Raw genomic sequence first — 23215 nt, 5'->3', positions numbered from 1 at the left:
CATTAGTCTCTATCTGGGTATCCCTAAGTCTTCAAGCAAGGGTAAAGTCATCTCTGTGGAACTACAGTGCAGTAATTATAAAACATTACCTTGCTTAAAGGGGATTTCCCATTGTTCACCTTCTGATAATCATCACCCAAAGTGGGCCAGAGACCATGTCTGATGTGATTATTTTGTATTTTTTAACTCAGTGCTTAGCAAAGATCCAAAGCATATACTAAATGCTTGATAAATGTGAAATATTTTATGACTAAATGCCCCCTTAAGCACTATCGAAAAGCATATTCACTTGTTTTCTCCTTAACTATAGAGTTCTTCAAGGCTCATTTCTGGGACCCTTTTTATTCTCCATCTACATTTATTCCCTTGAAGAACTCATTTGCTCACATGAGTTCTCTACCATCTCTATGTGGACAAATCCCAAATTTAAATCTCCAGCCCTGATCTCTCTCTTTATCCACAGTCTTGTATTTCCTCATACCTTGAAGACATCTCTACTTTGATGTTCCCCAACTTAACATTGTCCAAAACAGAATTCCTTAACTTCCTACTCAGACCTTGCCCTTCCCATAACTTTCCCATTACTGTAGACAGCATCATTATCCTCCCTGTCTCTCAAGCCTGTAACCTTGGCATTATTCTAGATTCATCTCTCTAATTTAACCCATGTATTCAATATGTCACCACAAAGGTTCAGTCCTTGTTTCCCCACTCCTCATGAATCGCCATTGGTTGTCCATCCTTACGACTGGGTTTAAAGTGCTAAATTACATTGCCCCTTTATCTTACTATGCTGATTTCCTACTACATCTCAACATGATCACTTCACTCATCTAACACCAACCTCCTCACTGGAGCTCAATATAGTTTACTTCACTAACAACCTTGCACCCAAATCTTGCCTCTGCCTGGGAACTCTCTCCCTTTCATATTTGACAGACACCACACTCCCCACCTTCAAAGCCTCATTCAATCACATCTCTTCCAAGAGGGCTTCCTCAACTATGCCCTCCTTTCCCCTACTCATGAAGAATGTGAGCCCCACGTGGGACAACCTGATTACCTTGTATCTCCCCCAGTGCGTAGAACAGTGCTTGATGCATAGGAAGTGTTAACAAATGCCATCATCATTATTATTATTATTTTAAATCCCTGGCATTAGAATATGATCAACAAATAATTGGCCTTAATTTAGTGAAGCTGCACAGGGACAGTCTCCTCCATTCATGATAATTCTTGCACTTGACCCCAAAAGCCAGAAGAGAGGAAAATAGATTTGAATGGGAGAAAAAAAGATCTAGAATTTCTAGTATTTGTATGGGTAAAGTTTCACTAGGTGCAGTTACAAGCAAGAATTCGGCACTAGGCCCCTTACCTATTAGTGTTAAGATATGAAAGAATATGGGAGAATTAGTGTATGAACTTTGAATTCCAGTATGAACTACTTCAAATTTGCCCTTGAAAAAACTGCTCTATAAAGCACTAAATACATACCTTGATAATCATACTGTGTAAGGTCTGTTTCTTGCCAATTACTGAAAGACTTTAGGTTACTTCCATAGGACTACAACATTCATTTTTTATATATTTTTTTCCATCAGAATTCAGAGCCTCATTGATACTAGAAGCTTTCAGAAACCTTTTGCTTTTGGCTCAATTTGGTATATAAAAATGCAAATTAGAATCTCACAAAGACATAGAGTAAAAGGAAGTGTTTACATAGACTTTGATCTTCCCTCCCTATATCCCCCTCAACTGCCACTTCATCACTTTCAAAGCCTGAAAGCGTTGAATACGTATAACCTCTGCCCACACTTAGTATTTGCATATCTTCATTCTCTGTTACATCCTTCTATCCTCCTACCTGAAATTTATGTTAGCATTTGTCTCCCTCACTACACTGATAATTCCTTGAGCACCAGGATCATGTCTAATAATTCCATTTCCGTCTCTCAAGCACTTAGAACAGTGCTCCCCACACACTGGATGATCGAAATTATTGACTAATTGAAAACCTAATAGCTTTGTGAAGGGCCTTTAGGGAATTTATGGCTTGTGGGTGAGCAAATGAAAGTGCTGGGCATTCTGAGTACTTGTGCGAGTCTAATATTATTATTTATGTGGAGCACTTTGGTTCACTCTTAAAATGAGATAATAAACTCTGAATCTAACATTTCTAGGGATAAGCTAAGTACAGGAGAAAAAAGTTTTCCTAGTCTTCAAAGCCTAAGGCTATATATTTCTATTCACGACACGTTTTGAAGATGGACATGGTGAAGATTTCAGGCTGGAGAATTGATCAATGAGCTGTGACAAACATGTAATTGACCATTTGTGCAGAGAGCTTTTCTAGAACAAAATCTGTTTCAGAGTATTAAAGAACAGGATCACAAAACATAAAACCGTGGAAAATGAATAAACTGGCATACACAACTTGATGTCCATATATGAAGAAAAAAATTTGACTGGGTTTTTAGGAATTTCTTATTCCCCAAATTATATGCTTTGGTAATTGAATAATTTGTATGCAAAGTAAATACATCTAAAAGTTATTAACCTGTATTTCTTATTTTTGACAACAGTTTAATCAGGCATTTATTATTATTACAACCTCAGGAGGGATGAGGAGGTAGGTTGGGTGGAAGTTTAAGATTGTATGGTTTATAAGGATTTTTGTTTCTAAGAGACTCATTTGTCTCACTACAGATGATGCTCTTCTTTGCACAGGAAGAGAATGGATACTAGAAACAAAGTCAAACAATCCCAGCTTCACACAGTCTCTTTGGTAGTATTAGACCTGCTCCTCTCATGCCCTGTTTTTTTGGAAAACAAGTAGTAACAGCAATCATTATTACAAAACAGACAAACAAAAAATCAGTCTTCATTACATTGACTTTTATTTTGCATTTTTCCAATCAATCCTTTCCAACTATATCTGCTACATTAGAAAGGTTTCCATAATGAGAAGAAATAGGATCAAAAGGAGGACTGGCAATTCTAAAAATCACAATCTCAGTGATTTCTAAACTTTTTATCATCACATGTTGTAAATGACATAGCTTCACATCTAAGAGAGAACTTCCCCACTAATTGGTTTATTGATTTTCCTCATATCCCCATTTTTCTTTCAGACTTTTTTCAAATGGACATGGAGGACTGGGAAATAAAAAAAAAAAAACACAACAAAAAGCCTAGTTTAAACAATCCAAAACATTAACATCAATCTTGATATATACCACATAATCTTTACCAAAATTAAAGGAAGAAAAAAGAACTTACAGTACACTCAGCTGATGCTGGAACCCTAGAGAAGGGATAAAGGAGGTTTCCAGATATCAGCCAAGCAGAAAAGGGTACAGAAGTTAAAGGTGGTCCAGTTAAGGCCATTCATACAGGGTGAATTGCTTACCCCTACTAGAAAATAACTAAAATATTATTTTTTTGTGGAACTTCCCCATGAGAGTCCCTTAAATCACATATTTACAATATTATAGTTAATTCATTTTGTTCTCCCATGCATATTAGCAACATCTTCATTCATTTATTAATTCAATCTTATTTATTGAGCATTTACTGTCTGCAGAGCTCTCGTATAATACAATAAACTCATTCCCTGCCCATACTGAGCTTACAGTCTAGAGTTGGGGAGGTGGACATCAATATAAATACAGATATGTACATAAGTGCTGTGGAGTTAGGGGAGTGGATGGAGAACAAAGAGAACAAGTCAGGGTGATTAAGAAAGGAATGGGGGGGGGGGAGCTTAGTCAGGGAAGGACTCCTGGAGGAGATGTGCCTTCAATAAGGCTTTGAAGAGGGGGAGATGAATTATCTCTCGGATTTGAGGAAGGAGGATGTTCCAGGCCAGAGGTGGGATATGGGCAAGGGCTTGGCATCGAGATCGGTGAAATTGAGGCACTGTGAGAAGGTTAGGATTAGAGGAGCGAAGTGTGTGGGCTGGGTTAGGAGAGAAGTGAGGGGAGGTGGGATAGGGCAAGGTGATGGAGTACTTTAAAACCAATGGTGATGAGTTTTTATTTGATGCAGAGGTGAATTGGCAACCACTGGAAATTTTGAGGAGTGGGGTGACTTCTTCTGAATGTTTTTATAGAAACATGATCTGGGCAGCAGAGTGAAATATGAACTAGAGTGGGGAGAAGCAGGAGGCTGGGTAGTGAGCAAGGAAGCTGATGCAGTCATCCAGGCAGGATATGATGAGTGACTGTATTGAAGTGGTAGTAGTTTGGATGGAGAGGAGAGGGTGAATTTTAGTGATGCTGTGAAGGTGGGACTGACAGGATTTAGTGATGGATTGAATATATGGGTTGAATGAGAGAGAGGAGTCAAGGATCATGCCTACGTTATGGTTTTGTGAGACAGGAAGGATTGTGGGGCCATCTACAGTGATGGGAAAGTCATGGCAGTGACAAAATTTGGGTGAGTAGATAAGGAATTCTGTTTTGGACATTTGGGAGGACATCCAAATAGAGTTATTTTGAAGGCAAGAGGAAATGTGAGACTTCAGAGAGGGAGAGAAATTAGGGCTGGAGACGTAGAAGCGAATGAGTTCTCCCTTGGAGCCATGAAGTCTCCCTTGGAGACTTCAGAGAGGGAGAGAAATTAGGGCTGGAGATGTAGATTTGGGTATCCTCTGCATAGAGGTGGTAGTTGGAACCATAGTAGCGAATGAGTTCTCCAAGGGAGTGGGTGTAGCTGGAGAATGGAAGGGGACCTAGAACTGAACCTTGAGAAACCCCCACAGTTAGGGAGTGGGAAGCAGAGGAGGACCTCCCGAAAGAGACTGAGAATAAATGGGCAGAGAGATGAGGAGAACCAGGAGAGGGCATGTCAGTGAAGCCAAAGTTGGATAATGTTTCCAGGAGAGGGGGGTGGTCCACAGTGTTGAAGGCAGCTGAGAAGTTGTGGAGGATTAGGATGAAGTAGAGGTCATTAATTTTGGCAAGAAGGAGATCATTGGTGATCTTTGAATGGGTAGTTTCTGTGGAGTGAAGGGGATGGAAGCAAGACTGGAGGGGGTCCAGAAGAGAATTGGAGGAGAAGAATTTGAGACACAGGTAGTAGGCCACTCACTCAAGGAGTTTGGAGAGAAATGGTAGGAAGAAGATAAGGAAATAACTGGAGGGAGCCACGGGGTCAAAGGAGGGTTGTTTTTTTAGGATGGGGAAGACTTGGGCATGTTTGAAAGCAGTGAGGAAGAAGCCACTGGAGAGTGAACAGTTGAAGGTGGCTTTCAGGGAAGGAAGAAGGGAAGGGGAAAGAGTAGGCCTGATATTTAGATTTCGGCCAGCAGCGCTCTGAGGCTGGAACACAAGAGCATAGGAGGAGGATTGTGCAAATGATCCAAGGCTGTGGGTTAGTGGTATAAGACTGATGAAGGGATAGGAAAGCGAGTGAGTTCAGTTGAGTTGGTGGTGTTGAGAGTGTCTATTTCATCATCAAGGGAGGGTAGTTTGGGTATGGAGGCTAAGAAGGAATTACAGACAGACTGCAAACTTCTCCTGTGGACCATAGCTCCTCATGGATAGGAATTGTGTCTCTCTTGCATGGTACTTTCCCAAGTGTCCCATTTGCTTTGTGCATAAAAAGCACCTACTATTTGATTGCCAGTGGATTCTAGACTGTAAACTTATTATGGACAGGGAACATATTTGTTACTTCTGTTATGTTTAGTACAGTGCTCTGCACATAGTAAGTGCTCAATCAAGCTGATTGATTGACTCTTAAAAAGGAAAGAAGGCTCAGAATTACTTTTCATCAAGCCCCATTTTTGGCCCTATGAGCATCCCTGCCTTTTTCTGTTGAGAAGTAGAAGGAATAGTCTCCTCCCATCTGTTTATGAAGAAAATGACCTGCATTTGGTTGCTGTAGCCAAGGCCAACTTTGGCACTCAGCTGAGGGGAATAATAGGCTGCACCAATCCAACAGCAAAGGGAAGAATTGAAACTGGAGAATACATTTCAGTCAGAGTACAGTGATTCTATCCTGTCAGTATCGAACCTGGAGAATTTCCAGTACTCTACCAGTCTCAGCGATGGGAGGGAGAGTCAAGCGGAGGCATACCCATTCCATTCCTAGCTTGGGTAGTGGTTAGCGAGAGGAAGGCAATCTGCTACAAGTCAAAACTCACTTGTGCTGGGCAGCAGCCGCAAAATGGGAAAGTCTAGGACGGAGACTCACATTTAACATACAAAAGAAGGCAATGGTAAACTCCTTCCTCATCTTTACCAAGAAAACTCTGTGGACACACGACTGCAGAAGGAGGTGGGGCGTTCTAGAAGAGATGTGTCCATGTATTCTTTATGGACCGGAGATGACTTGACAGCATAAAACAAGACAGTGATTCTGCCATGGTGACCACCCCCATCCCTGACACGTTCTTGGACTCCATGGAGCTGAGAGAACATGAAGCAGAATCAGTCCTCATGTTGGAACCCAGGCTGGTCCTGAAAACACTAATTAAACATTCCTAAGAAATAGAGAGTCATTATATCTTGGCAAAAATCCAAAGAGTGGACTTTACATAAGGCCAGATTTTAATCTAAACAAAAGATGGTAATGATATCCAGCAATCATTACAATCCTCACAAAAACGTGGTTGTATTATTCATGCTCTTCATGTCAATTGTTCTATGAAATATTTTGAAATTCCCAATTCTCTGGGAGAAGTTTCAGTTCCAAAAGTCTTATAATAGCATAGAATGTTTTCCAAGAGGACGCTGAATTTCAATGCAGTCATAAGATTATGTCTACAAAGGTGTTAATGTAAGAGCAGCCAAATAGGATCCTATGTTGAGGAGAGAGCTTGTTCACTCCAGAGATTGACCATCAGCACAGGGTCAGTGCCACTTCACTACGGTGCCTCTAGACTGTGATATCATTGCGGGGAGGGAATCTTCCTGCTTATCGTTGTATTGTACTTTCCCAAGCACTTAGTACAGTGCTCTGCACACAGTGCGTGCTCAATAAATATGATTGAATGAACTTCAGAAGAGCTGCCACTCCACAGGAGGTCAACAACCAAAAAAGGGAGCCACCAAGACGATACTGGAAGTAACTTGAGGATTGTACTCTTTACTCTTAGTGGATAGAGCAAGGGCCTGGGAGCCAGAAAGTCATGAGTTCTAATCCCAGCTCCACTACTTGTCTGCTGTTTGACCTTAGGCAAGTCACTTCACTTCTCTGGGCCTCAGTTCCCTCATCTGTAAAATGGGGATTGAGACTGTGAGACCCATATGGAACAGGGACTTTGTCCAAACTGATTTGCTCGTATCTACCCCAGCGCTTAGTACAGTGCCTTGCATATAGTAAGCACTTAACAAATGTCATAATTATTATCATTTCATACAGAAGCTCTAAATCTCATTTTTACTATAAATCCTATTGAATGCTTATTGTATGCAGAGAACTGTATTAAGAACTTGGGAAAGTGCAATACAACAATATCACAGAGTTGATTGACACAAACCCTGCACACAATGAGCTTTATTAGAAACCGTCTTTTGTCAGCATTGTGTCCCAGGTTTTTAGCTTTAAGGTATTCAGTCAGCTCACCCTCTACTACCTTATCTTGATGATCTCCTACTACAGCCCATTCCTCACACTTCACTCCTCTAAGCCTTGAAGCAGCATGGCTTAGTGGAAATAGTGCAGGCTTGGGAGTCAGAGGACATGGGTTTGAATCCTGGCTCCGCCACTTGCCAACTGACTTTGGACAAGTCACTTAACTTCTCTGGGCCTCAGTTCCCTCATCTGTAAAATGGGGATTAAGACTGTGAGCCCCACATGGAACAACCTTGTATCTATCCCAGTGCTTAGAACAGTGCTTGGTACATAGTAAGTGCTTAACAAATACCATCATTATTCTGATTAATGCCAATCTGAATCAGCACAGCCTAATGGATTGAGCATGAGCCTGAGAGTCAGTAGGGCCTGGGTTCTAATCCCAGCTCTGCCACTTGTTTAACCCTGAGTTTGGTTCTGTCATCTAAAAAGCCCTGTCTCTGATAGTGGCAGAGTGAATGTCATTCAGAGAAACACTCAGAGCAGCTTCTGTAGTTTTGAATTGTTCGAGAAAGACTTTGCATTAACATGAAGGGATTGCTATTGGTATAGTCTTTCAGATTTACCATTGTGGAAAAAAATATCCTATGAGGACAAAAATGTAACCCTCCGTATGCCCTGGGCAACCATGCTTTGTGATCAACTATGACCTCAACATACAAAGAGGAGCAGATGTGATTTAGGTAATATCTGAAAATCTATAATTGCAAATTTCCATTATTTAATAACAGTGAATTTGAAATTTTAGATAGAAAATTAAAATATATATATATATATATAATTGTTTCTTGCTTTCAGTTATTGTACTAGTGTCTTAAATTGAGATATGGCAATTTTGATAAGATTAGTTTCACTGAGCTCACATAAACATTCTTTTAAAGCTTGAGTTAAAAGGAGAAATTGGTCTGTCAGTTGCCCTGAAGTTTATCTTTTCCCACACTAGTGAAATAAAAACTCATTCTTTTCTTTCAACTGGATTACATGTTTGATTGCATAACTTGAGCTTGTGACATTCAGAGTAAATGAGACACGAAGATTACAAAGCATTATTTCCCTACAGTAAATTCACACTATTTTAACTTTTCATGCTGAAACCAGTACACAGTCTTGGCCAATAGAGTGTTCTATAAATGCAAATATCACATTTTTAATGTAAATACAATAGATATATGGAAAGTTTGATATCTAAATATTACCAACAATAATCCATGTGGTTTGAAACTAGGGAAATAAAGTAGGTGGAAATGGAAGAAAGGATTACTCCGGAGAGATTTTTCAGAAGAATACAAAAGCCCAAATGAAAGCAAATGGGACAAAGCAAGAACACAAAGAATGTATAGAATATATTCTATGATAAAATTGATGTGTGCCCAAGTGTTTGCTATTCAGTCTCACCGGAAGAATAAAACATGAAAGGACTGACAAATATAAGTGATAAAGGAATAGCAATGAACAAAAAACTACAATAGAAAAAGTATATAATACTGAGGTACAGTATGAAGAAAATTAAGAATTCAAGACATTCATAGAAGCACTGTAGCTCAGTGAATTCAGAAAAAAATGGCATGCCATATTTGTAGGATGCTATATACTGCAGTAAGTAGTGTAGAAAATGAATTTACCAAAAAAATCAAACTGTAACAAAATCAGGATTCACAAAATTTCCCAGTTTAAAAGAATTCTTGCATAAAGTGGTCATATATATATATATATACAAAACATGGGGAGTGAAGAGGGAGACAGAGACAGAGCTCTAAATAATAATAATTATGGTATTTTTTAAGCACCTATTATGTACCAAGCACTGTTCTAACTGCTGGGGTAGATACAAGGTAATTGGGTTATCCCACATGAGGCTCATAGTATTTCTCCCCATTTTACAGTTGAGATGACTGAGGCACAGAGAAGTTAAGTGGCTTGCCCAAAATCACACTGCAGACAAGTTGTGCAGGCTGGATTAGAACTCACGCCCCCCTGCCTCCCAAGACTATGCTCTTGCCACTAAGCCATGCTGCTTAATGCCAGTATTTGTTAAGTACTTACTATGTGCTGGGCACTGTACTAAGCACTGGAGAAGATAGAAGATGATTAGTTTGGACACAGTCCCTGTCCCCAGTAGGGCTATTATGATAAAATCGGTAATGTTATATATGAGTATATACATTTATGCACACACATTAGTTAAAACATAATAGCATACAGTTGGCAGTGATCTCATCAGGACATCAGGTCCAACCGTCTGCATCTGGGTAGGGAAATAACTGAACTATCAAAGATAATTGGTTAACTCTTCTTTCCTAAAAGACCTACAAATAACAAGAGGCTGTTCATCCCAGTGTTTCATCACTCTGTTGAGAAGCTTTTACTTCTGCCCAACCGAAATATCTCCTCTAATTTATGCCACTTCTGCTTATTCAGAACTCAGCAAGACTAATTAGCAGTGTTTCCCCTTGCTAGTAAATCTTCATATGCATGATGACAGCTGTCAGTGCTCAGTCTTCTGATTATGTCAAGCAACTCCAATTTGTTTTATATTTTTCATCAGATGTTTCCAGCCTTTTTAAGGATACTGTTACTTTTCTCAGTTTCTCTCCATCCTTTGTAAACTATGGAAGCAACTACCCGACAAAAAAGTCTATTTTTACTTCTTATTGCTATTTGTTAAGCCTTTACTATTTGCCAGACACTGTACTAAGTGCTGGGGTAGATACAAGATCAGGTTGGACAAAGTTCCTCTCCCACATGGGACTCACAGTCTTAATCTTCATTTTATAGATAAAATAATCCAGTCACAGAGAAGTTAAGTGACTTGCCCAAGGTCACCTTGCAGAGAAGTAGCAGAGCTGGGATTAGAACCTAGGTCCCTTGACTCTTAAGCCTGTATTCTTTCCACAAGGGCCATGGTGTTTCTCTGCTAATACTTTTCCATACATATTTAATAAAATACTACTTTCAGGTTCTTGTTTATCATAATCTATTAATATTATCAAGCATTATGTTAGCTTTAATACCAGTATTACATTCCTGACTCACATAAAACTGATGGTTAATTCTGACCTGCCCAGTCAATCAGTCAGTGATATTTATTGAGCATCAACTACTACTGTAGGGTGATAAGCTTCATGTAAGTATAAGGAGAATACACCTGTAGCAGAATATATGTTCTCTGTCTTCAAAGCGCTTACAATTTATCTGGGGAGATAGACAATAATGATTTACATGTAGTGAAAACCAGAGGAAGAAGGATTAAAAGGAAACAATATGAATTGTTTCCTCCTCTAGACCATAAACTCATGTGGGCAGGAAATGTGCCTGTTGTTTTGATGTTTTGTACTCTCCCAAGGATTTAGTACAGTGTTCTGTGCACAGTAAGTGCTCAGTAAATATATCTGGCTGATACAACAGGATAGGCCAGCTAAAAATTACTGATAGATGACTGGGGTATTTATTAAGCTCTCACTATGTGCCAGGCAATGCACTAAGCACTGAGGTGGATACAAGCAACTAGTGTTTGACACAGTTCCTGTCCCACATGGGGCTCACAGTATCAATCCCCATTTTACAGATGAAGTAACTGAAGGACAAAGAGTGAAGTGATTTGCCCAGAGCCACAGAGCAGACCATTGGTGGAGTTGGGATTAGAACTCTTGACCATTTGACTCCCAGATCTGTGCTCTATCCACTATGACATACTGTTTCTCTTGAAGTATATAAATTTAAATACTTATCAAGCACTTAATACAGTGCTCTGCACAGAGTAAGCGCTCAATAAATACTACTGAATGAATGAAGCATATAAATGTACATATATATATATATATATATATATATATATATATATATATATATATATATAGGATATGTATATAAAGGATTATGTATATATATATATATATATATATATATATATATATATAAAACATAAAGGATAAAGGTGTAAAGGTAGGGATAATCCATCAATAAATTGTATTTATAGTCTCCATTGAATACTTAGAGCACTATTCTAAGTGCTTGGGAGAGTACAGTAGAGTTAGCAGATAATCTCTGCCCTCAAAAAGCTTAAAATCTAACAGAAGATTTAGACACTAAAATGTTGCAAATAGTGGAAATCTAATTCTATCACTTTCTCCAAAGTGCTTAGTACAGTGCTCTGCAAATAGTTAGCATTCAATAAATGTTATTGATTCATTTGGAAATTCTAAAGAAAACTTAAAACTTAGGGCTAAAACCAGAGTTGGCAGAAGCTGAAGGACATCTCTGTCTCTTTGCTTTGCTTCTCATGGGAATACAAATGCTTTTAAGGGAGAAAATATAAATCTTTCCTACTGATTTACAAAATATTGGTTCCAACTCATTCCATGCAATTACCAGTGGGATTGCCGCACTTAGGCCAAGGCAGAAGGAAGGAACACCTCCTCTGAATTTCTCCGATAATTACAAACTGAAGGAAAGACTGACTTTGACTGTCCAGCTCATTAGATGATGACATGACATTTAGAATGGAGGGAAGTTTGTTTGCTTAAAAAAACTGGGATGATATGATAATAATAGTGGTATTTGTTTAACCACTTACTATGTGCTAAGCACCTTACTATGTGTTGGGGCAAAATGAATATAATCAGGTCAAACACAGTCCCAATCCCACCCTTTGGAGTTCACAATCAAAATGGGAGGGATAGCAGATATATACTTAATTTCCATTTTGCAAGTGAGGCAACTGAGGCACCAAGATACTCAATGGCTTGCCCAAGATCAAACAGTAGGCAAGGGATGGATCCTGGATCAGAACCCAGGCTTTTGATTCTGAGGTCTGTATTTTTTCCACTTTGCCAAGTTGCTTCTTAGCCAATCATTGTTTTTCACATGCCAAACATCTTCTCTAGAAGTCTCAGTCTATAAACATCATTCCAACTTAGCAGCTAAATGAGAAAGAATGTTCATTAATTCTGATTCATTTCTAGTGTGTACTGAATAGAAATTCATCTCTTTTAGTATACCTTCATAACATCATTAAAATGCACCCTTCCTTTCCATACAAACTGCCACTATGGTGAATCCAAGCACTTATCCCATACCGCCTGACCGCTGCTTCAGCCTTCTTGCCGATTTCCCTGCCTCCTGTCTTTATTCAATCCAGTCCATACTTGACTCTACTGCCAGGATCATTTTTCTACAAAAACGCTCAGTCCATGTTTTCTCATTCTTCAAGAACCTCCAGTGATAGCCCACCCACTTCTGCATCAAGCAAAAACTATTTACTATTGGCTTTAAAGCACTCAATTGCCTTGCCTCCTCCTATTTTACCTCACTGATTTCCTACCACCACCTAGCATCTTCTCTTCAATCCTCTAATAGCAACATACTCACTGTACCTCTATCTCATCTATCTTGCTGCTGACCCTTTGCCCATGTCCTGCCTCTGGCCTGGAACTACCTCCTTCATCATATCTGACAATTATTCTCCCCACCTTCATAGCCTTACTAAAATTACATCTCCTCCAAGAGAACTTCCCTAAGCCCTCATTTCCCCTATTCCTTCTCCCTTTTACATCACCCATACACTTGTATCTGTGCCCTATAAGCATGCATTTATTCACTCCACCCACAGCTCTTACAGCACTTATGCACCTACCCTTAATTTATTTTAATGCTTGCCTCCCCTTCTAGATTGTGAGCTCCTTGTGGGCAGGGAATGTGTGATTGGTCTAAGTAGGCCTAAGTAATAGAGCAACTGTTTTTGTTCAAATGTTTTATGATAAACCTTCCATAATTATGGGTCAGTATTCTACACAGTCCTAATCGACTGGTTCTGAAGATCAGAGACATTAAGAGCTTCTGAACTGATATTCTCGATTTAATTAAATCTGATTGGGTTTAGTATTATTGTTTAATAAGAACTTTTACAGAGTGTTTCCATGTTCCCGCTAGGTGGCAGTATTTATTTAAAAACTATAGATCCGATTGGTTCATTCATTCATTCAATTGTATTTATTGAGCGCTTACTGTGTGCAGAGCACTGTACTAAGCGCTTGGGAAGTGCAATTCAGCAATAAATAGAGACAATCCCTACCCACAACGGGCTCACAGTCTAGAAGGGGGAGACGGAAATCAAAACAAGAAACAGGCATCAGTAGCATCACTATAAATAAATAGAATTATAGGTATACATGCATCATTAATAAAAATAAATAGAATTATAATTATATATGTACATATATACACAAGTGCTGTGGGGCGGAGAGGGGGGTAGAGCAAAGGGAGCGACTCGGCGAAGGGGAAGGAAGGGGGAGCAGAGGAAAAGGGGGGCTTAGTCTTAGTCTGGTTGAAGACCTTACATACTCATCCACCAATGAATGCATGCCTCTGAAGTTTCTGCATTTCTTTCGAGATCACTGTATTCCATATGAGGAGCAGCTTTCACTATTTTTGTAACTTCATGAAATAATCAATCAACATTACTACTTAATATACCTGATATTTTCCTTGAAACTAATCATCAATTCACTGACTGTCTCATTCTGCCCAATTTGTAATTTTTGTACTAAAGCAAATAAATTGAAGCAAAATAATTGTGTCTAGTTTGTGCTGATCTATTACATAAACATGAAAATAGGCAATAACATTAAATATTTTAGCTTTCACAAATATTTAGATTTCAGGAGAGGTCCTGAGGATTTAATCTTCTTTAATTGGAAGATTAATTCAATTTCAAAGCTATTCACATCATTTGGCCAATTATTTGAATAATGATTACAAAATAGATTGAACCAATTCTTCAATACCTAGTCATAAGGACTAGAGAAGCTTTTGCTGACTCAGATGAATGATCTATTATGTTTGCCCATTTCTCCCTGTATCAAGCCTAAATTTTTAACCCGTGGCCTTAAATGTACTCCATCAGTGCTTTCCTTCCTAATTATTTGGTTTTTTCTCCCACTACATGCCATCTTGTACCCCTTATTGCTCTCAAGCTTACCTAGTTTCTATGCCTGGTTTTCACCTCTTCTGCCGCTGACCACTTTTGAGCTATGAACTGTTTATCTGGCCAAGTCCTCCAATATGACTGGATAAGTGGCTACATTATTTTGCCACATTTTCTAAATGGCTTAAATTACAGAGTTGCTGGCCTAGCAACAAGGGGAGGAGCCAGAGAAGCGGAAGGTGGGCATTCTGTTATCACCACCCCATCTCTCCTGGAGTAGCTTGGTGTTCTGCGCTCCCCCACCCCTCACCAGGGTGGCATTGGCATCATAACACCCCTAGAGGCTCCCTCCTGGAGCCTCATCTCTGTCCTCTGGAGGGGTGAGGACCATGGCGGGAGACAAAATAGATCCACTGAGGAGCAGGAGCAGGATGCAGGATTTTGTAGGTCACAGGGATTCATTCATTCATTCAATCATGTATTGAGCACTTACTGTGTGCAGAGCACTGTACTAAGTGTTTGAAAAGTACTATACAGCAATAAAGAGAGACAATCCTTTCCCACAGTGGGCTCACAGTCTAGAGAGGGGAGACAGACATCAATACAAGTAAACAGGCATAAATATAATTCTATACATAGACATATATACATAAAGTGCTGTGGGGCAGGGAGAGGGAGGAAGAGCAGAGGGAGCAAGGCTTGATGCCTCCAAAAGGAGGGGGAGCTGAGAAAAGTGGGGTTTAGTCTGGAAGGTCTCTTGGAAGAGGTACGCCTTCAGTAGGGCTTTGAAGAAGGAAGAGTGGATTTGAGGAGGAAGGGCATTCCGGGCCAGAGGTAGGATGAGGGCCAGGGGTCGGTGGTGAGACAGGTGTGATCAAGGCTCAGTGAGAAGGTTATTAGCATGATCAAGGCTCAGTGAGAAGGTTAGCACGAGCGGAGCAGAGTGTACAGGCTGGGATGTAGAAAGAGAGAAGGAAGGTGAGGTAGGAGGGGTCAAGGTGATGGAGAGCTTTAGAGCCAATAGTGAGGAGTTTTTGTTTGATACAAAGGTTGATAGGCAACCACTGGAGATTTTTGAGGAGGAGGGTTACATGCCCAGAGTGTTTCTGTAGAAAGATAAATCAGGCAGCAGAGTGAAGTATGGACTGAAGTAGGGAGAAACAGCAGGTTGGGACATCAGAAAAGAGGCTGATGCAGTAATCTAGGTGGGAGAGGATGAGTGATTTTACTAACATGGTAACACTTTGGATGGAGAAGAAAGGGCAGATCATGGTGATTTTGTGAAGGTGAGACCGATAAGCACCCTTCCATAGGGATAAGCACCCTTCCATACCCCAAGGAGACAGAATGCAGATGTTCCATAGCCAGTAAAAATGGCTGGCCTGTAATTTCTTCCCACTAGAGAAGCAGCTTGGAAAGAACAGAATCCTGGAAGTTAGAAGACATGAGTTCTAATCCTGGCTCTGCCACATGTCTGTTGTGTGACCCTGGGCAAGTCACTTAACTTCTCTGTTCCTCAGTTACTTCATCTGAAAAATAGTGTTTAAGGCTGTGAGCCCCATGTGTGACAGGAACTGTGCCTGACCCCATTACTTTGTATCTACCCCAGTCCTTAGAACAGTACTTGACCCTTAGGGAGTGCTTTATAAGTACCACAGTTATTACAATTATTAGTTATAATGACAAGTAACAAAGGGAAGCAGTGTGGCTTAGTGGATAGAGTACAGTCCTCGGATTCAGACTTGGGTTATAATCCCAGCACTGCCACATGTCTGCAATGTATCCTTGGGTAAGTCATTTAACCACTCTGGGCCTCAGTTCCCTCATCTGTAAAATGGGGATTAAGGATGAGATCTCCAAGTGGGCCAGAGACTGTGTCAACCTGATTAACTTGTATTTACCCCAGAACTTAGAACAGTGCTTGGCACATAGTAAGTACTTAACAAGTACTATTATTATCATTATTATTATTATTATTAAAGGGAAGAACAAATTTATTTGAGTAACAGATGTCCCCATCAGTCAGATCATATCTAGGGAACCAGTCAGAGGGGCACAGATTATGAGCAGGTCATAAATCAACCCTTTCTACTGGGTCGAGAGGATCAAATATGGGCACCAAGGCACAGCCATAAAACATTAAAAAGTATCTTAGGCAATTTGCACCCATAACATGCATCTCCTCACACTTTTCCTCCTGCATTCAAGTCCCTTCCAGTTTAAATTTGATACACTACATTTTTCCCCATCTTCATTGCACTCATGAAATTGTATCTCCTCCAGTCAATTGATGGTATTTATTGAGCACTTATTGTGTGCAAAGCACTATATTAAGCACTTGGGGAGTACACTACAGTTGGTAGATATGAAACCTACCTTCTATAAATTTATAATCTAATGGACAAATTCACAATCTAGTGGCCTTTCATAATTAATCTCATATCTTCTCTAAAATATATTCCCTGTCACTTCAAAATGTTTTGCCACTTTAATCATTATACTCATAACGTATTAGAGTATGTCAGTTGTCGTCTTTAACATCCTTGACCTTTCCTTCTACATATGAAACTTCCCCCTCTACAAATTCATTATAGATATTTCATCCATTAATTCATCCAAATTTATCTAAAAATATATCCAACTGTCTTACCTCTACTGATATTTTCAGTTTAAATAATTTCTTATGAGTGCAAATAAAGTATGCTAACTATTCTCTATGTGTAGATCTTTTCCATTTTGTTTACTTTGAATAAATCACCTCCAAGCTTCAGTGGGATCCTACATCCCAATTTTGTGGGATTTGGTGATTTTACATGTCTGTGATATAATCTATCCACCCCCATCATGTTTATAAAAAACTATATAATATCTTCCCTAAACCACTACCATTCTAAAGTGAAGAGTGTTGCAGTCGATTCTCTTCCAGAATCTTCTCAATTCCCCAGATCACTTGGTTTGTCCTTCTCTGGACATTTTCCAGCTCTATTAAGAAAAGAGCTTGATTAAGAATTATTTCCTTAAATATTTAAGAAAATATTCAACACCTATTTCTTGTCATGTTAATTAGTCTTCTATTTACTAGGAGACTTGCAAAATCTAGACTGTAATCTCATTGTGGGCCAATAATATGTTGATTTATTGTTATATTTTAACAATAATAATAATGTCAGTATTTGTTAAGCAGTTACTATGTGCCAAGCACTATTCTAAGCGCTGGGGTAGATACAAGGTAATCAGTTTGTCCCATGTAGGGCTCACAGTCTTCATCCCCATTTTACACATGAGGTAACTGAGGCATAGAGAAGTTAAGTGACTTGACCAAGGTAACACAGCTGACAAGCAGAGGAGCTGGGATTAGAACCCATGACCTCTGACTCCCAAGCCTGGGCTCTTTCCACTGAGTCACACTGCTTCTGCTGCTGGGAGCAGAAGAACTTAGTACAATGCTTTGCATACAGTAAGCGCTCAACAAATACGATTAAATGAATGAATTAGCCTCAGAACACAATAGACCTTGGAAAATGCAAACCACGCCTAAACAGGAGAACTAAACATCCACTCAACTCAGTCAAAATTGTTTCCACTCTTGCCGACAGTTACAGTTTATTTCAGGGATCAAAGTATGATGAATTCTAATATCTGTGTTAAATGGTTTAAATAATTCAAAGCTGACTATCCTTTAATACTTAAAGAGAAAGCTACATTATTCATATTTTAGACTGGTCAAACCCAATTCTTCTTAGCAGTAAACTAAGTGCTTTGGGAGAAATAGGTCATGCAGATCACTAGGGAAACAGTTATGGAATGAGCACATATATAGTGCATGTTCTGTTGCAGGGCACTAAAGGGTCTCAATTTGCTATACTTCTAAAATAAATCATTTCAGAGGAATACACAAATTGCATAAATTTATCATCATGTACTAGTAAGTAGTAATAATATTTATTAAGCTCTTATTGTGAGCAAAACATTGTTTCAAGTCCTGGGAAATAGTTCCCCAGATGAAAGTTAGACATAGCGATTTCTGTGACATTATCCAATACTCATTATCATTAATTTTTTCCCTTGAGAAAGTTAATTGCACAAATTATCAGAATATAATGACTATAGGCATTTAACTTTAAATGAGAGACCTTAAAGCAAAGGTGCAGAACTTTTTTAATTGATGGTTATTTACATTTGGTGTAAACTATTTTCTTAATGTGCATGCCTTCTAAGTATTATTTCAAGTGAATTTTCTGATATTTACATTCTTAGATTTTAATATTAATTTGTTAGTCAGAAAATATTATCTTACTGTAATTTATGCTTGTAAATATATTTTAAATATCCTTGATGTTGCAAGCATTTTCAGAAACTAGTGAATTCAGAATCTAATCCATCTGCAAAAGAACTTTGCCACAAACTTTTTCGATTGTTTTTCCAATCACATACTCTTAAAAAAAGGGTCTCTTTACAGCCTACCAAGAGCCCCCAAAAACCTAAATGCCCATGAAAGCTGGACAATAATCAAATGAGAGGAGATCAGAATTTTATTGGCCAACCTCCTAATTTCTTTCACAGGCTGAAAACACTTGGAGTCAACTAAAGAGTGACCCATAATCTGATAAAAGGATGACATGAATTTTACTAGAAGTTTCTCGGGATATTCCATAATGATATAAAAATAGAAAAAAATCAAAAGTGCCCAGGGGAGGTGGGGGGAGCCCATAATGCAGCATCAGTTATCCTGTGAAATTTAAGTATTCTGGTAAATGCTTCATTATCTGTTCCAAAAGAAAAGAGCTAGAAAAAAGAAAACCCAATATTTGAAGTGGGGTTTTCTACCAAGGCTTTAATCATTTTGTTCCAAATAGCATGTTCTTAATCAGCCAGTAAAATTACCTTTGAGGATTAATCGTGATGCTCTACTTTAAAACCACAACTACATGGATTAAAATCAAACCATATTGTGCATCAATTGGCATATTAAAAGATAGTTGGCTATGCCCATTCTTTGCTCTTTTTCTTGTATACATTTCACATGTAAATTTCTTCACCTTCAGATAATCTCAAGCCCCTTGAAGATCAACTATTTTAGGACTATATTCATTACAAAATCTTTACAGTTGAAATATAGTTTGCACAAGAAATTCACTAATTCCAACATTTACTATATTCCATTCCAAAATACATGTATTTTAAGTCATCATAGCCATGTTATTTTGCAAGTGGTACATCTGTTAAATACTTGTATGAATCTATCATCTTTCAGAAATACACTGAAAATGTTTTGAAGCTTGCTTCTTGTGACTAACTGTATTAATAACAATTACTTCCTCTTCTATTGTTACAAACTTTGTGAACCACATACTCCATGAACTGCAAAACAAAGTAATTCTAAGGCATTTAATGAAGAAACAGCTTCCAAGTAAACACGCAGTATATTTCAGGAACAGCTTCTTTTTCACTGCTTTATAAACCCATAGAGACAATCAGCCATTGGTTTACATGCCCTTGGATTCCTTCTGTGTTATAAACAGAAAGTAGTGTTCACTAAATTTCCTACATGCCATGGATGAAAAGATGTTATTCTTTCTCCATACACCAAAACCCCAAAGCAAATATCTTTAGTTCAGTCTAAACCTCAGGGTTGTGCAAGTTAAGAAAACGTTGGCCAAAAGAGAGGTGCAGTTCAGTACAGAATTCCTGCAGGCATTTGGCCTCCCTTAAGCAGGGAAAAGTTTGCCATCCCCTCCATTCTGTGTGACATCATTATAGGATAAATGTGCATGTGGTATAATGTAATAATAATGATAATGATGATGCTAAATGAGTGCTTACTAGGTGCCAGACACTGGTCAATGATGTCAAATGAAAGCCTCTTGTACCTCAGAACCAAAGGTGCAGAACTAAGAGGGGAGACCCTTGCCCTCCCTTTCTCAGAGCCACCATTTTTCCCTCCCAAAATCCTACTTAACCTACTTGCCGCAAATTTGTCTGGGTTGGTAATCTAACCCCTACTGTTTCTACCCACTGCAACAGTGCTTTTTCCTGTCATCCTCTTTGAGTCTACACCCAAAACAGTGGCCTTATTTTAGTATTATCCAAAACCAGACCTGCTTAGTCTAAGAATTGCACCATGTCATATACTAACAGGTTGCTGCCCAGTCACCCACTTATAAAGGTAGCGTTTACTTCTTTGGCCTAAATGTATCAATCAATTTATACAATTAAAATTACAAATAAAGTGACAGCTTAATTCAACTAGTTATAGGGAATAAGATTCCTCACATTTTTGGTGGTGAATTGATTCATTCAGTCCTCTATACTCTACTTAGTAAATTTCATTATCAGATGCACTCATTAACCTCAATAAGTGATGCTAGTCTCTCAAAGTAGTCTCACACCAGGCCATGAGTGCTCAAGATTTATTAGGAACTATATTTATTCAATGAATAATACCATAAGCTCCTTGTGTGCAGAGATCATGTATACCAACTCTATTAAACTGTATACTCCACAACCATGTGCTACCTAGATTTCAAATATCCATCACCACACCTCCATTCTAGTTCCTCTCTGACCCAGTTCCACATCCTGGACATACTTCTATCATACATTGCCACTTAAACATATGGAAAATTCAGAATTGAGCAGTCTTTACTGGGAAGAAGGGAGAAGCAGAAGTAACACAACTGACAAAAGAACAAAGCTTCTAAGTGCTTTTCATCTTGGCTAATACTTCCTCTTGGAATTCCAATCATCTGCCCCCAGTGCAGGCATATCCTTTGTGTTAGCACTCAATGACATGTAAAGCCTGAGAATTCATTCAGAATTACCCATTTTACAATCACCCTAAGGATCAGTCAATCATATTTATTGAATGCCTATTCAATATTAAGTTTATTGTGTGCAGAGCACTGTACTGAGTGCTTGAGAGAGTACAACACAACAGTATAACAGACACTTCCCTGCCCACAGTGAGTTTATAATCCAGTATAGCATTTGATGCCTTACTCTCTAAATTCAGCTATCATGATGGGTTGGCTAACATTACAGGTAAGTTCCTCTCCTCTTCCCTAGTGCTTAGGACAGTGTTCTCCACATAATAAGCATTCAATAAATATGACTGACTGACTAACTGCTCCCCCAACCTGGGCTGAGACTAAACATTAACAATGAATGAATCTTGGAAGACCCTCTATCCACAGGTTATTTTCAGATTTTCAAGACTTAGAAGAGATTTGGGTATTAATAAGTCTTGCCTCAATTTTCAAGAAAGAAAAATTAAAAAAAGAACACCCCAATAAAGAATAGTTCAGTGTTGGTCAGAGGTGTTTAGAAGGGTTTAGTCTGTTACAAGTTCTTTATATTAAGAAAAATAATGTTTAAGTGAAATGGATAAATCATTATTAAAGTTGAAAAACCACTGCTTCAGTCAGCAAGACAAACTTTCTACTTTCTTCTGTAGAGAGTCATCACACTACAACTCTATATTTATTGTTGTGATCTTCCACTTTGGATTATTCTAACAAAGATTAAACAATGGTTCACTGTTTAACAACATAGAGCACTTAATGAATCTTTGGCAAAACACATCTTCCAATAGAGACATTTGCAATTCAGCCATACTTTCATGAAACATAAGAACACAACTCCACTGCATTATGGGGTACAGCAGTACCTGCCATAATAACCATTCCCATATAAAATTTTGAAGTAACCCAAAGATTACATGAGCCCTCAGTTGACATGCTGTTGACTAAACCATTCATAGTTTCAGTTAATAAACCCTGGGGATTTCAGGATGTGTGAAGCAGTGTTCAAAATATAGATTTAATAAGGTGACAATTTTACACTTACCTTTCCACAACATCCTCTCCATTCCAGCAAGTCGAGCTGTCTCGCATCACCAAGTCCCCATCACATAATCTTTCAGCTATTGAGGCATAAAACGTTCTGGATCTTTTCATGTAGCTGATGAATTCCCTATAAATTAATGAAAGTAATCAATGACAGCACACTTATTTTGGTATTTACCCCTATCATTGATTCACCATTTCAAATAATTTCATCCTCTACAAGCCACCCAAAGTTCCTATTATTTTTCCATTACAGCCATTAGACCATCATACAAAGACCTCATGCTCCTATTCTTCTGCTCTTAACACAAGGCCAGCCACTCCTTATAAGGGATGGAATTATGTGTGTTTTAAACTGCACGTTGTAAGTATTTAAAGTTTGCATTAGAAGCATATTTTGGTTGAAAGGAAACTAGAGATGGGAAGTTCAGATTTACTCTGAATGGCAAGACTACATTTTAATAATTTTATAATGGTACCAAGCTATAAGAGAATCAGGCAACAATAATTTTCAAATACTTCTACTGGATAAAAGATAACAGTATATGTTTTATGATAATCCTTACTATACTCCTTTGAGTAGAATGCCAATCTTGTTTAACAACTGCCCTGGAAAAATCAAATTCATTTCAGCTAAAGCATCTCCTCTCTGTTATGTTTAGCACAATTTGCCCAGGTTGGGGGAAGTGTTGAAAGCCAGCCTTTAATGACCTTCCCTTTATCAAATGCTGGTTCTCCCCGTTAGCTAAAATCTGTTTCCTCTTCAACTAGAGGGCTGATTCCTGGGTAAAGGTTGAGAATTGCTTTTGTCTAAAAAGTCACTGTGGTCTTGTAGAACCAAGCTTTCCTAACTACTGCATTTTCTCAC

At 38.6% G+C, this 23215-nt stretch overlaps 1 protein-coding gene across 2 annotated transcripts in view; it reads right to left on the bottom strand.

Annotated features, from left to right (window-relative positions):
• The window catches only part of LOC114814718 (glypican-5-like), an 866559-nt gene that overhangs the window by 548821 nt on the left and 294523 nt on the right, over positions 1-23215 (bottom strand). For both annotated transcript variants that reach the window (XM_029073932.2, XM_029073939.2), the window contains one exon: positions 22349-22474. In XM_029073932.2, coding sequence (XP_028929765.1) covers positions 22349-22474 — 126 coding nt within the window. The remainder of the gene's footprint in view (positions 1-22348; positions 22475-23215) is intronic.

Source organism: Ornithorhynchus anatinus, chromosome 1 (genome assembly GCF_004115215.2).
Source record: "Ornithorhynchus anatinus isolate Pmale09 chromosome 1, mOrnAna1.pri.v4, whole genome shotgun sequence".
Taxonomy (NCBI): domain Eukaryota; kingdom Metazoa; phylum Chordata; class Mammalia; order Monotremata; family Ornithorhynchidae; genus Ornithorhynchus; species Ornithorhynchus anatinus.
Note: the sequence above shows the minus strand (reverse complement) of the source record. Positions and strands in the feature narration are given on the sequence as shown.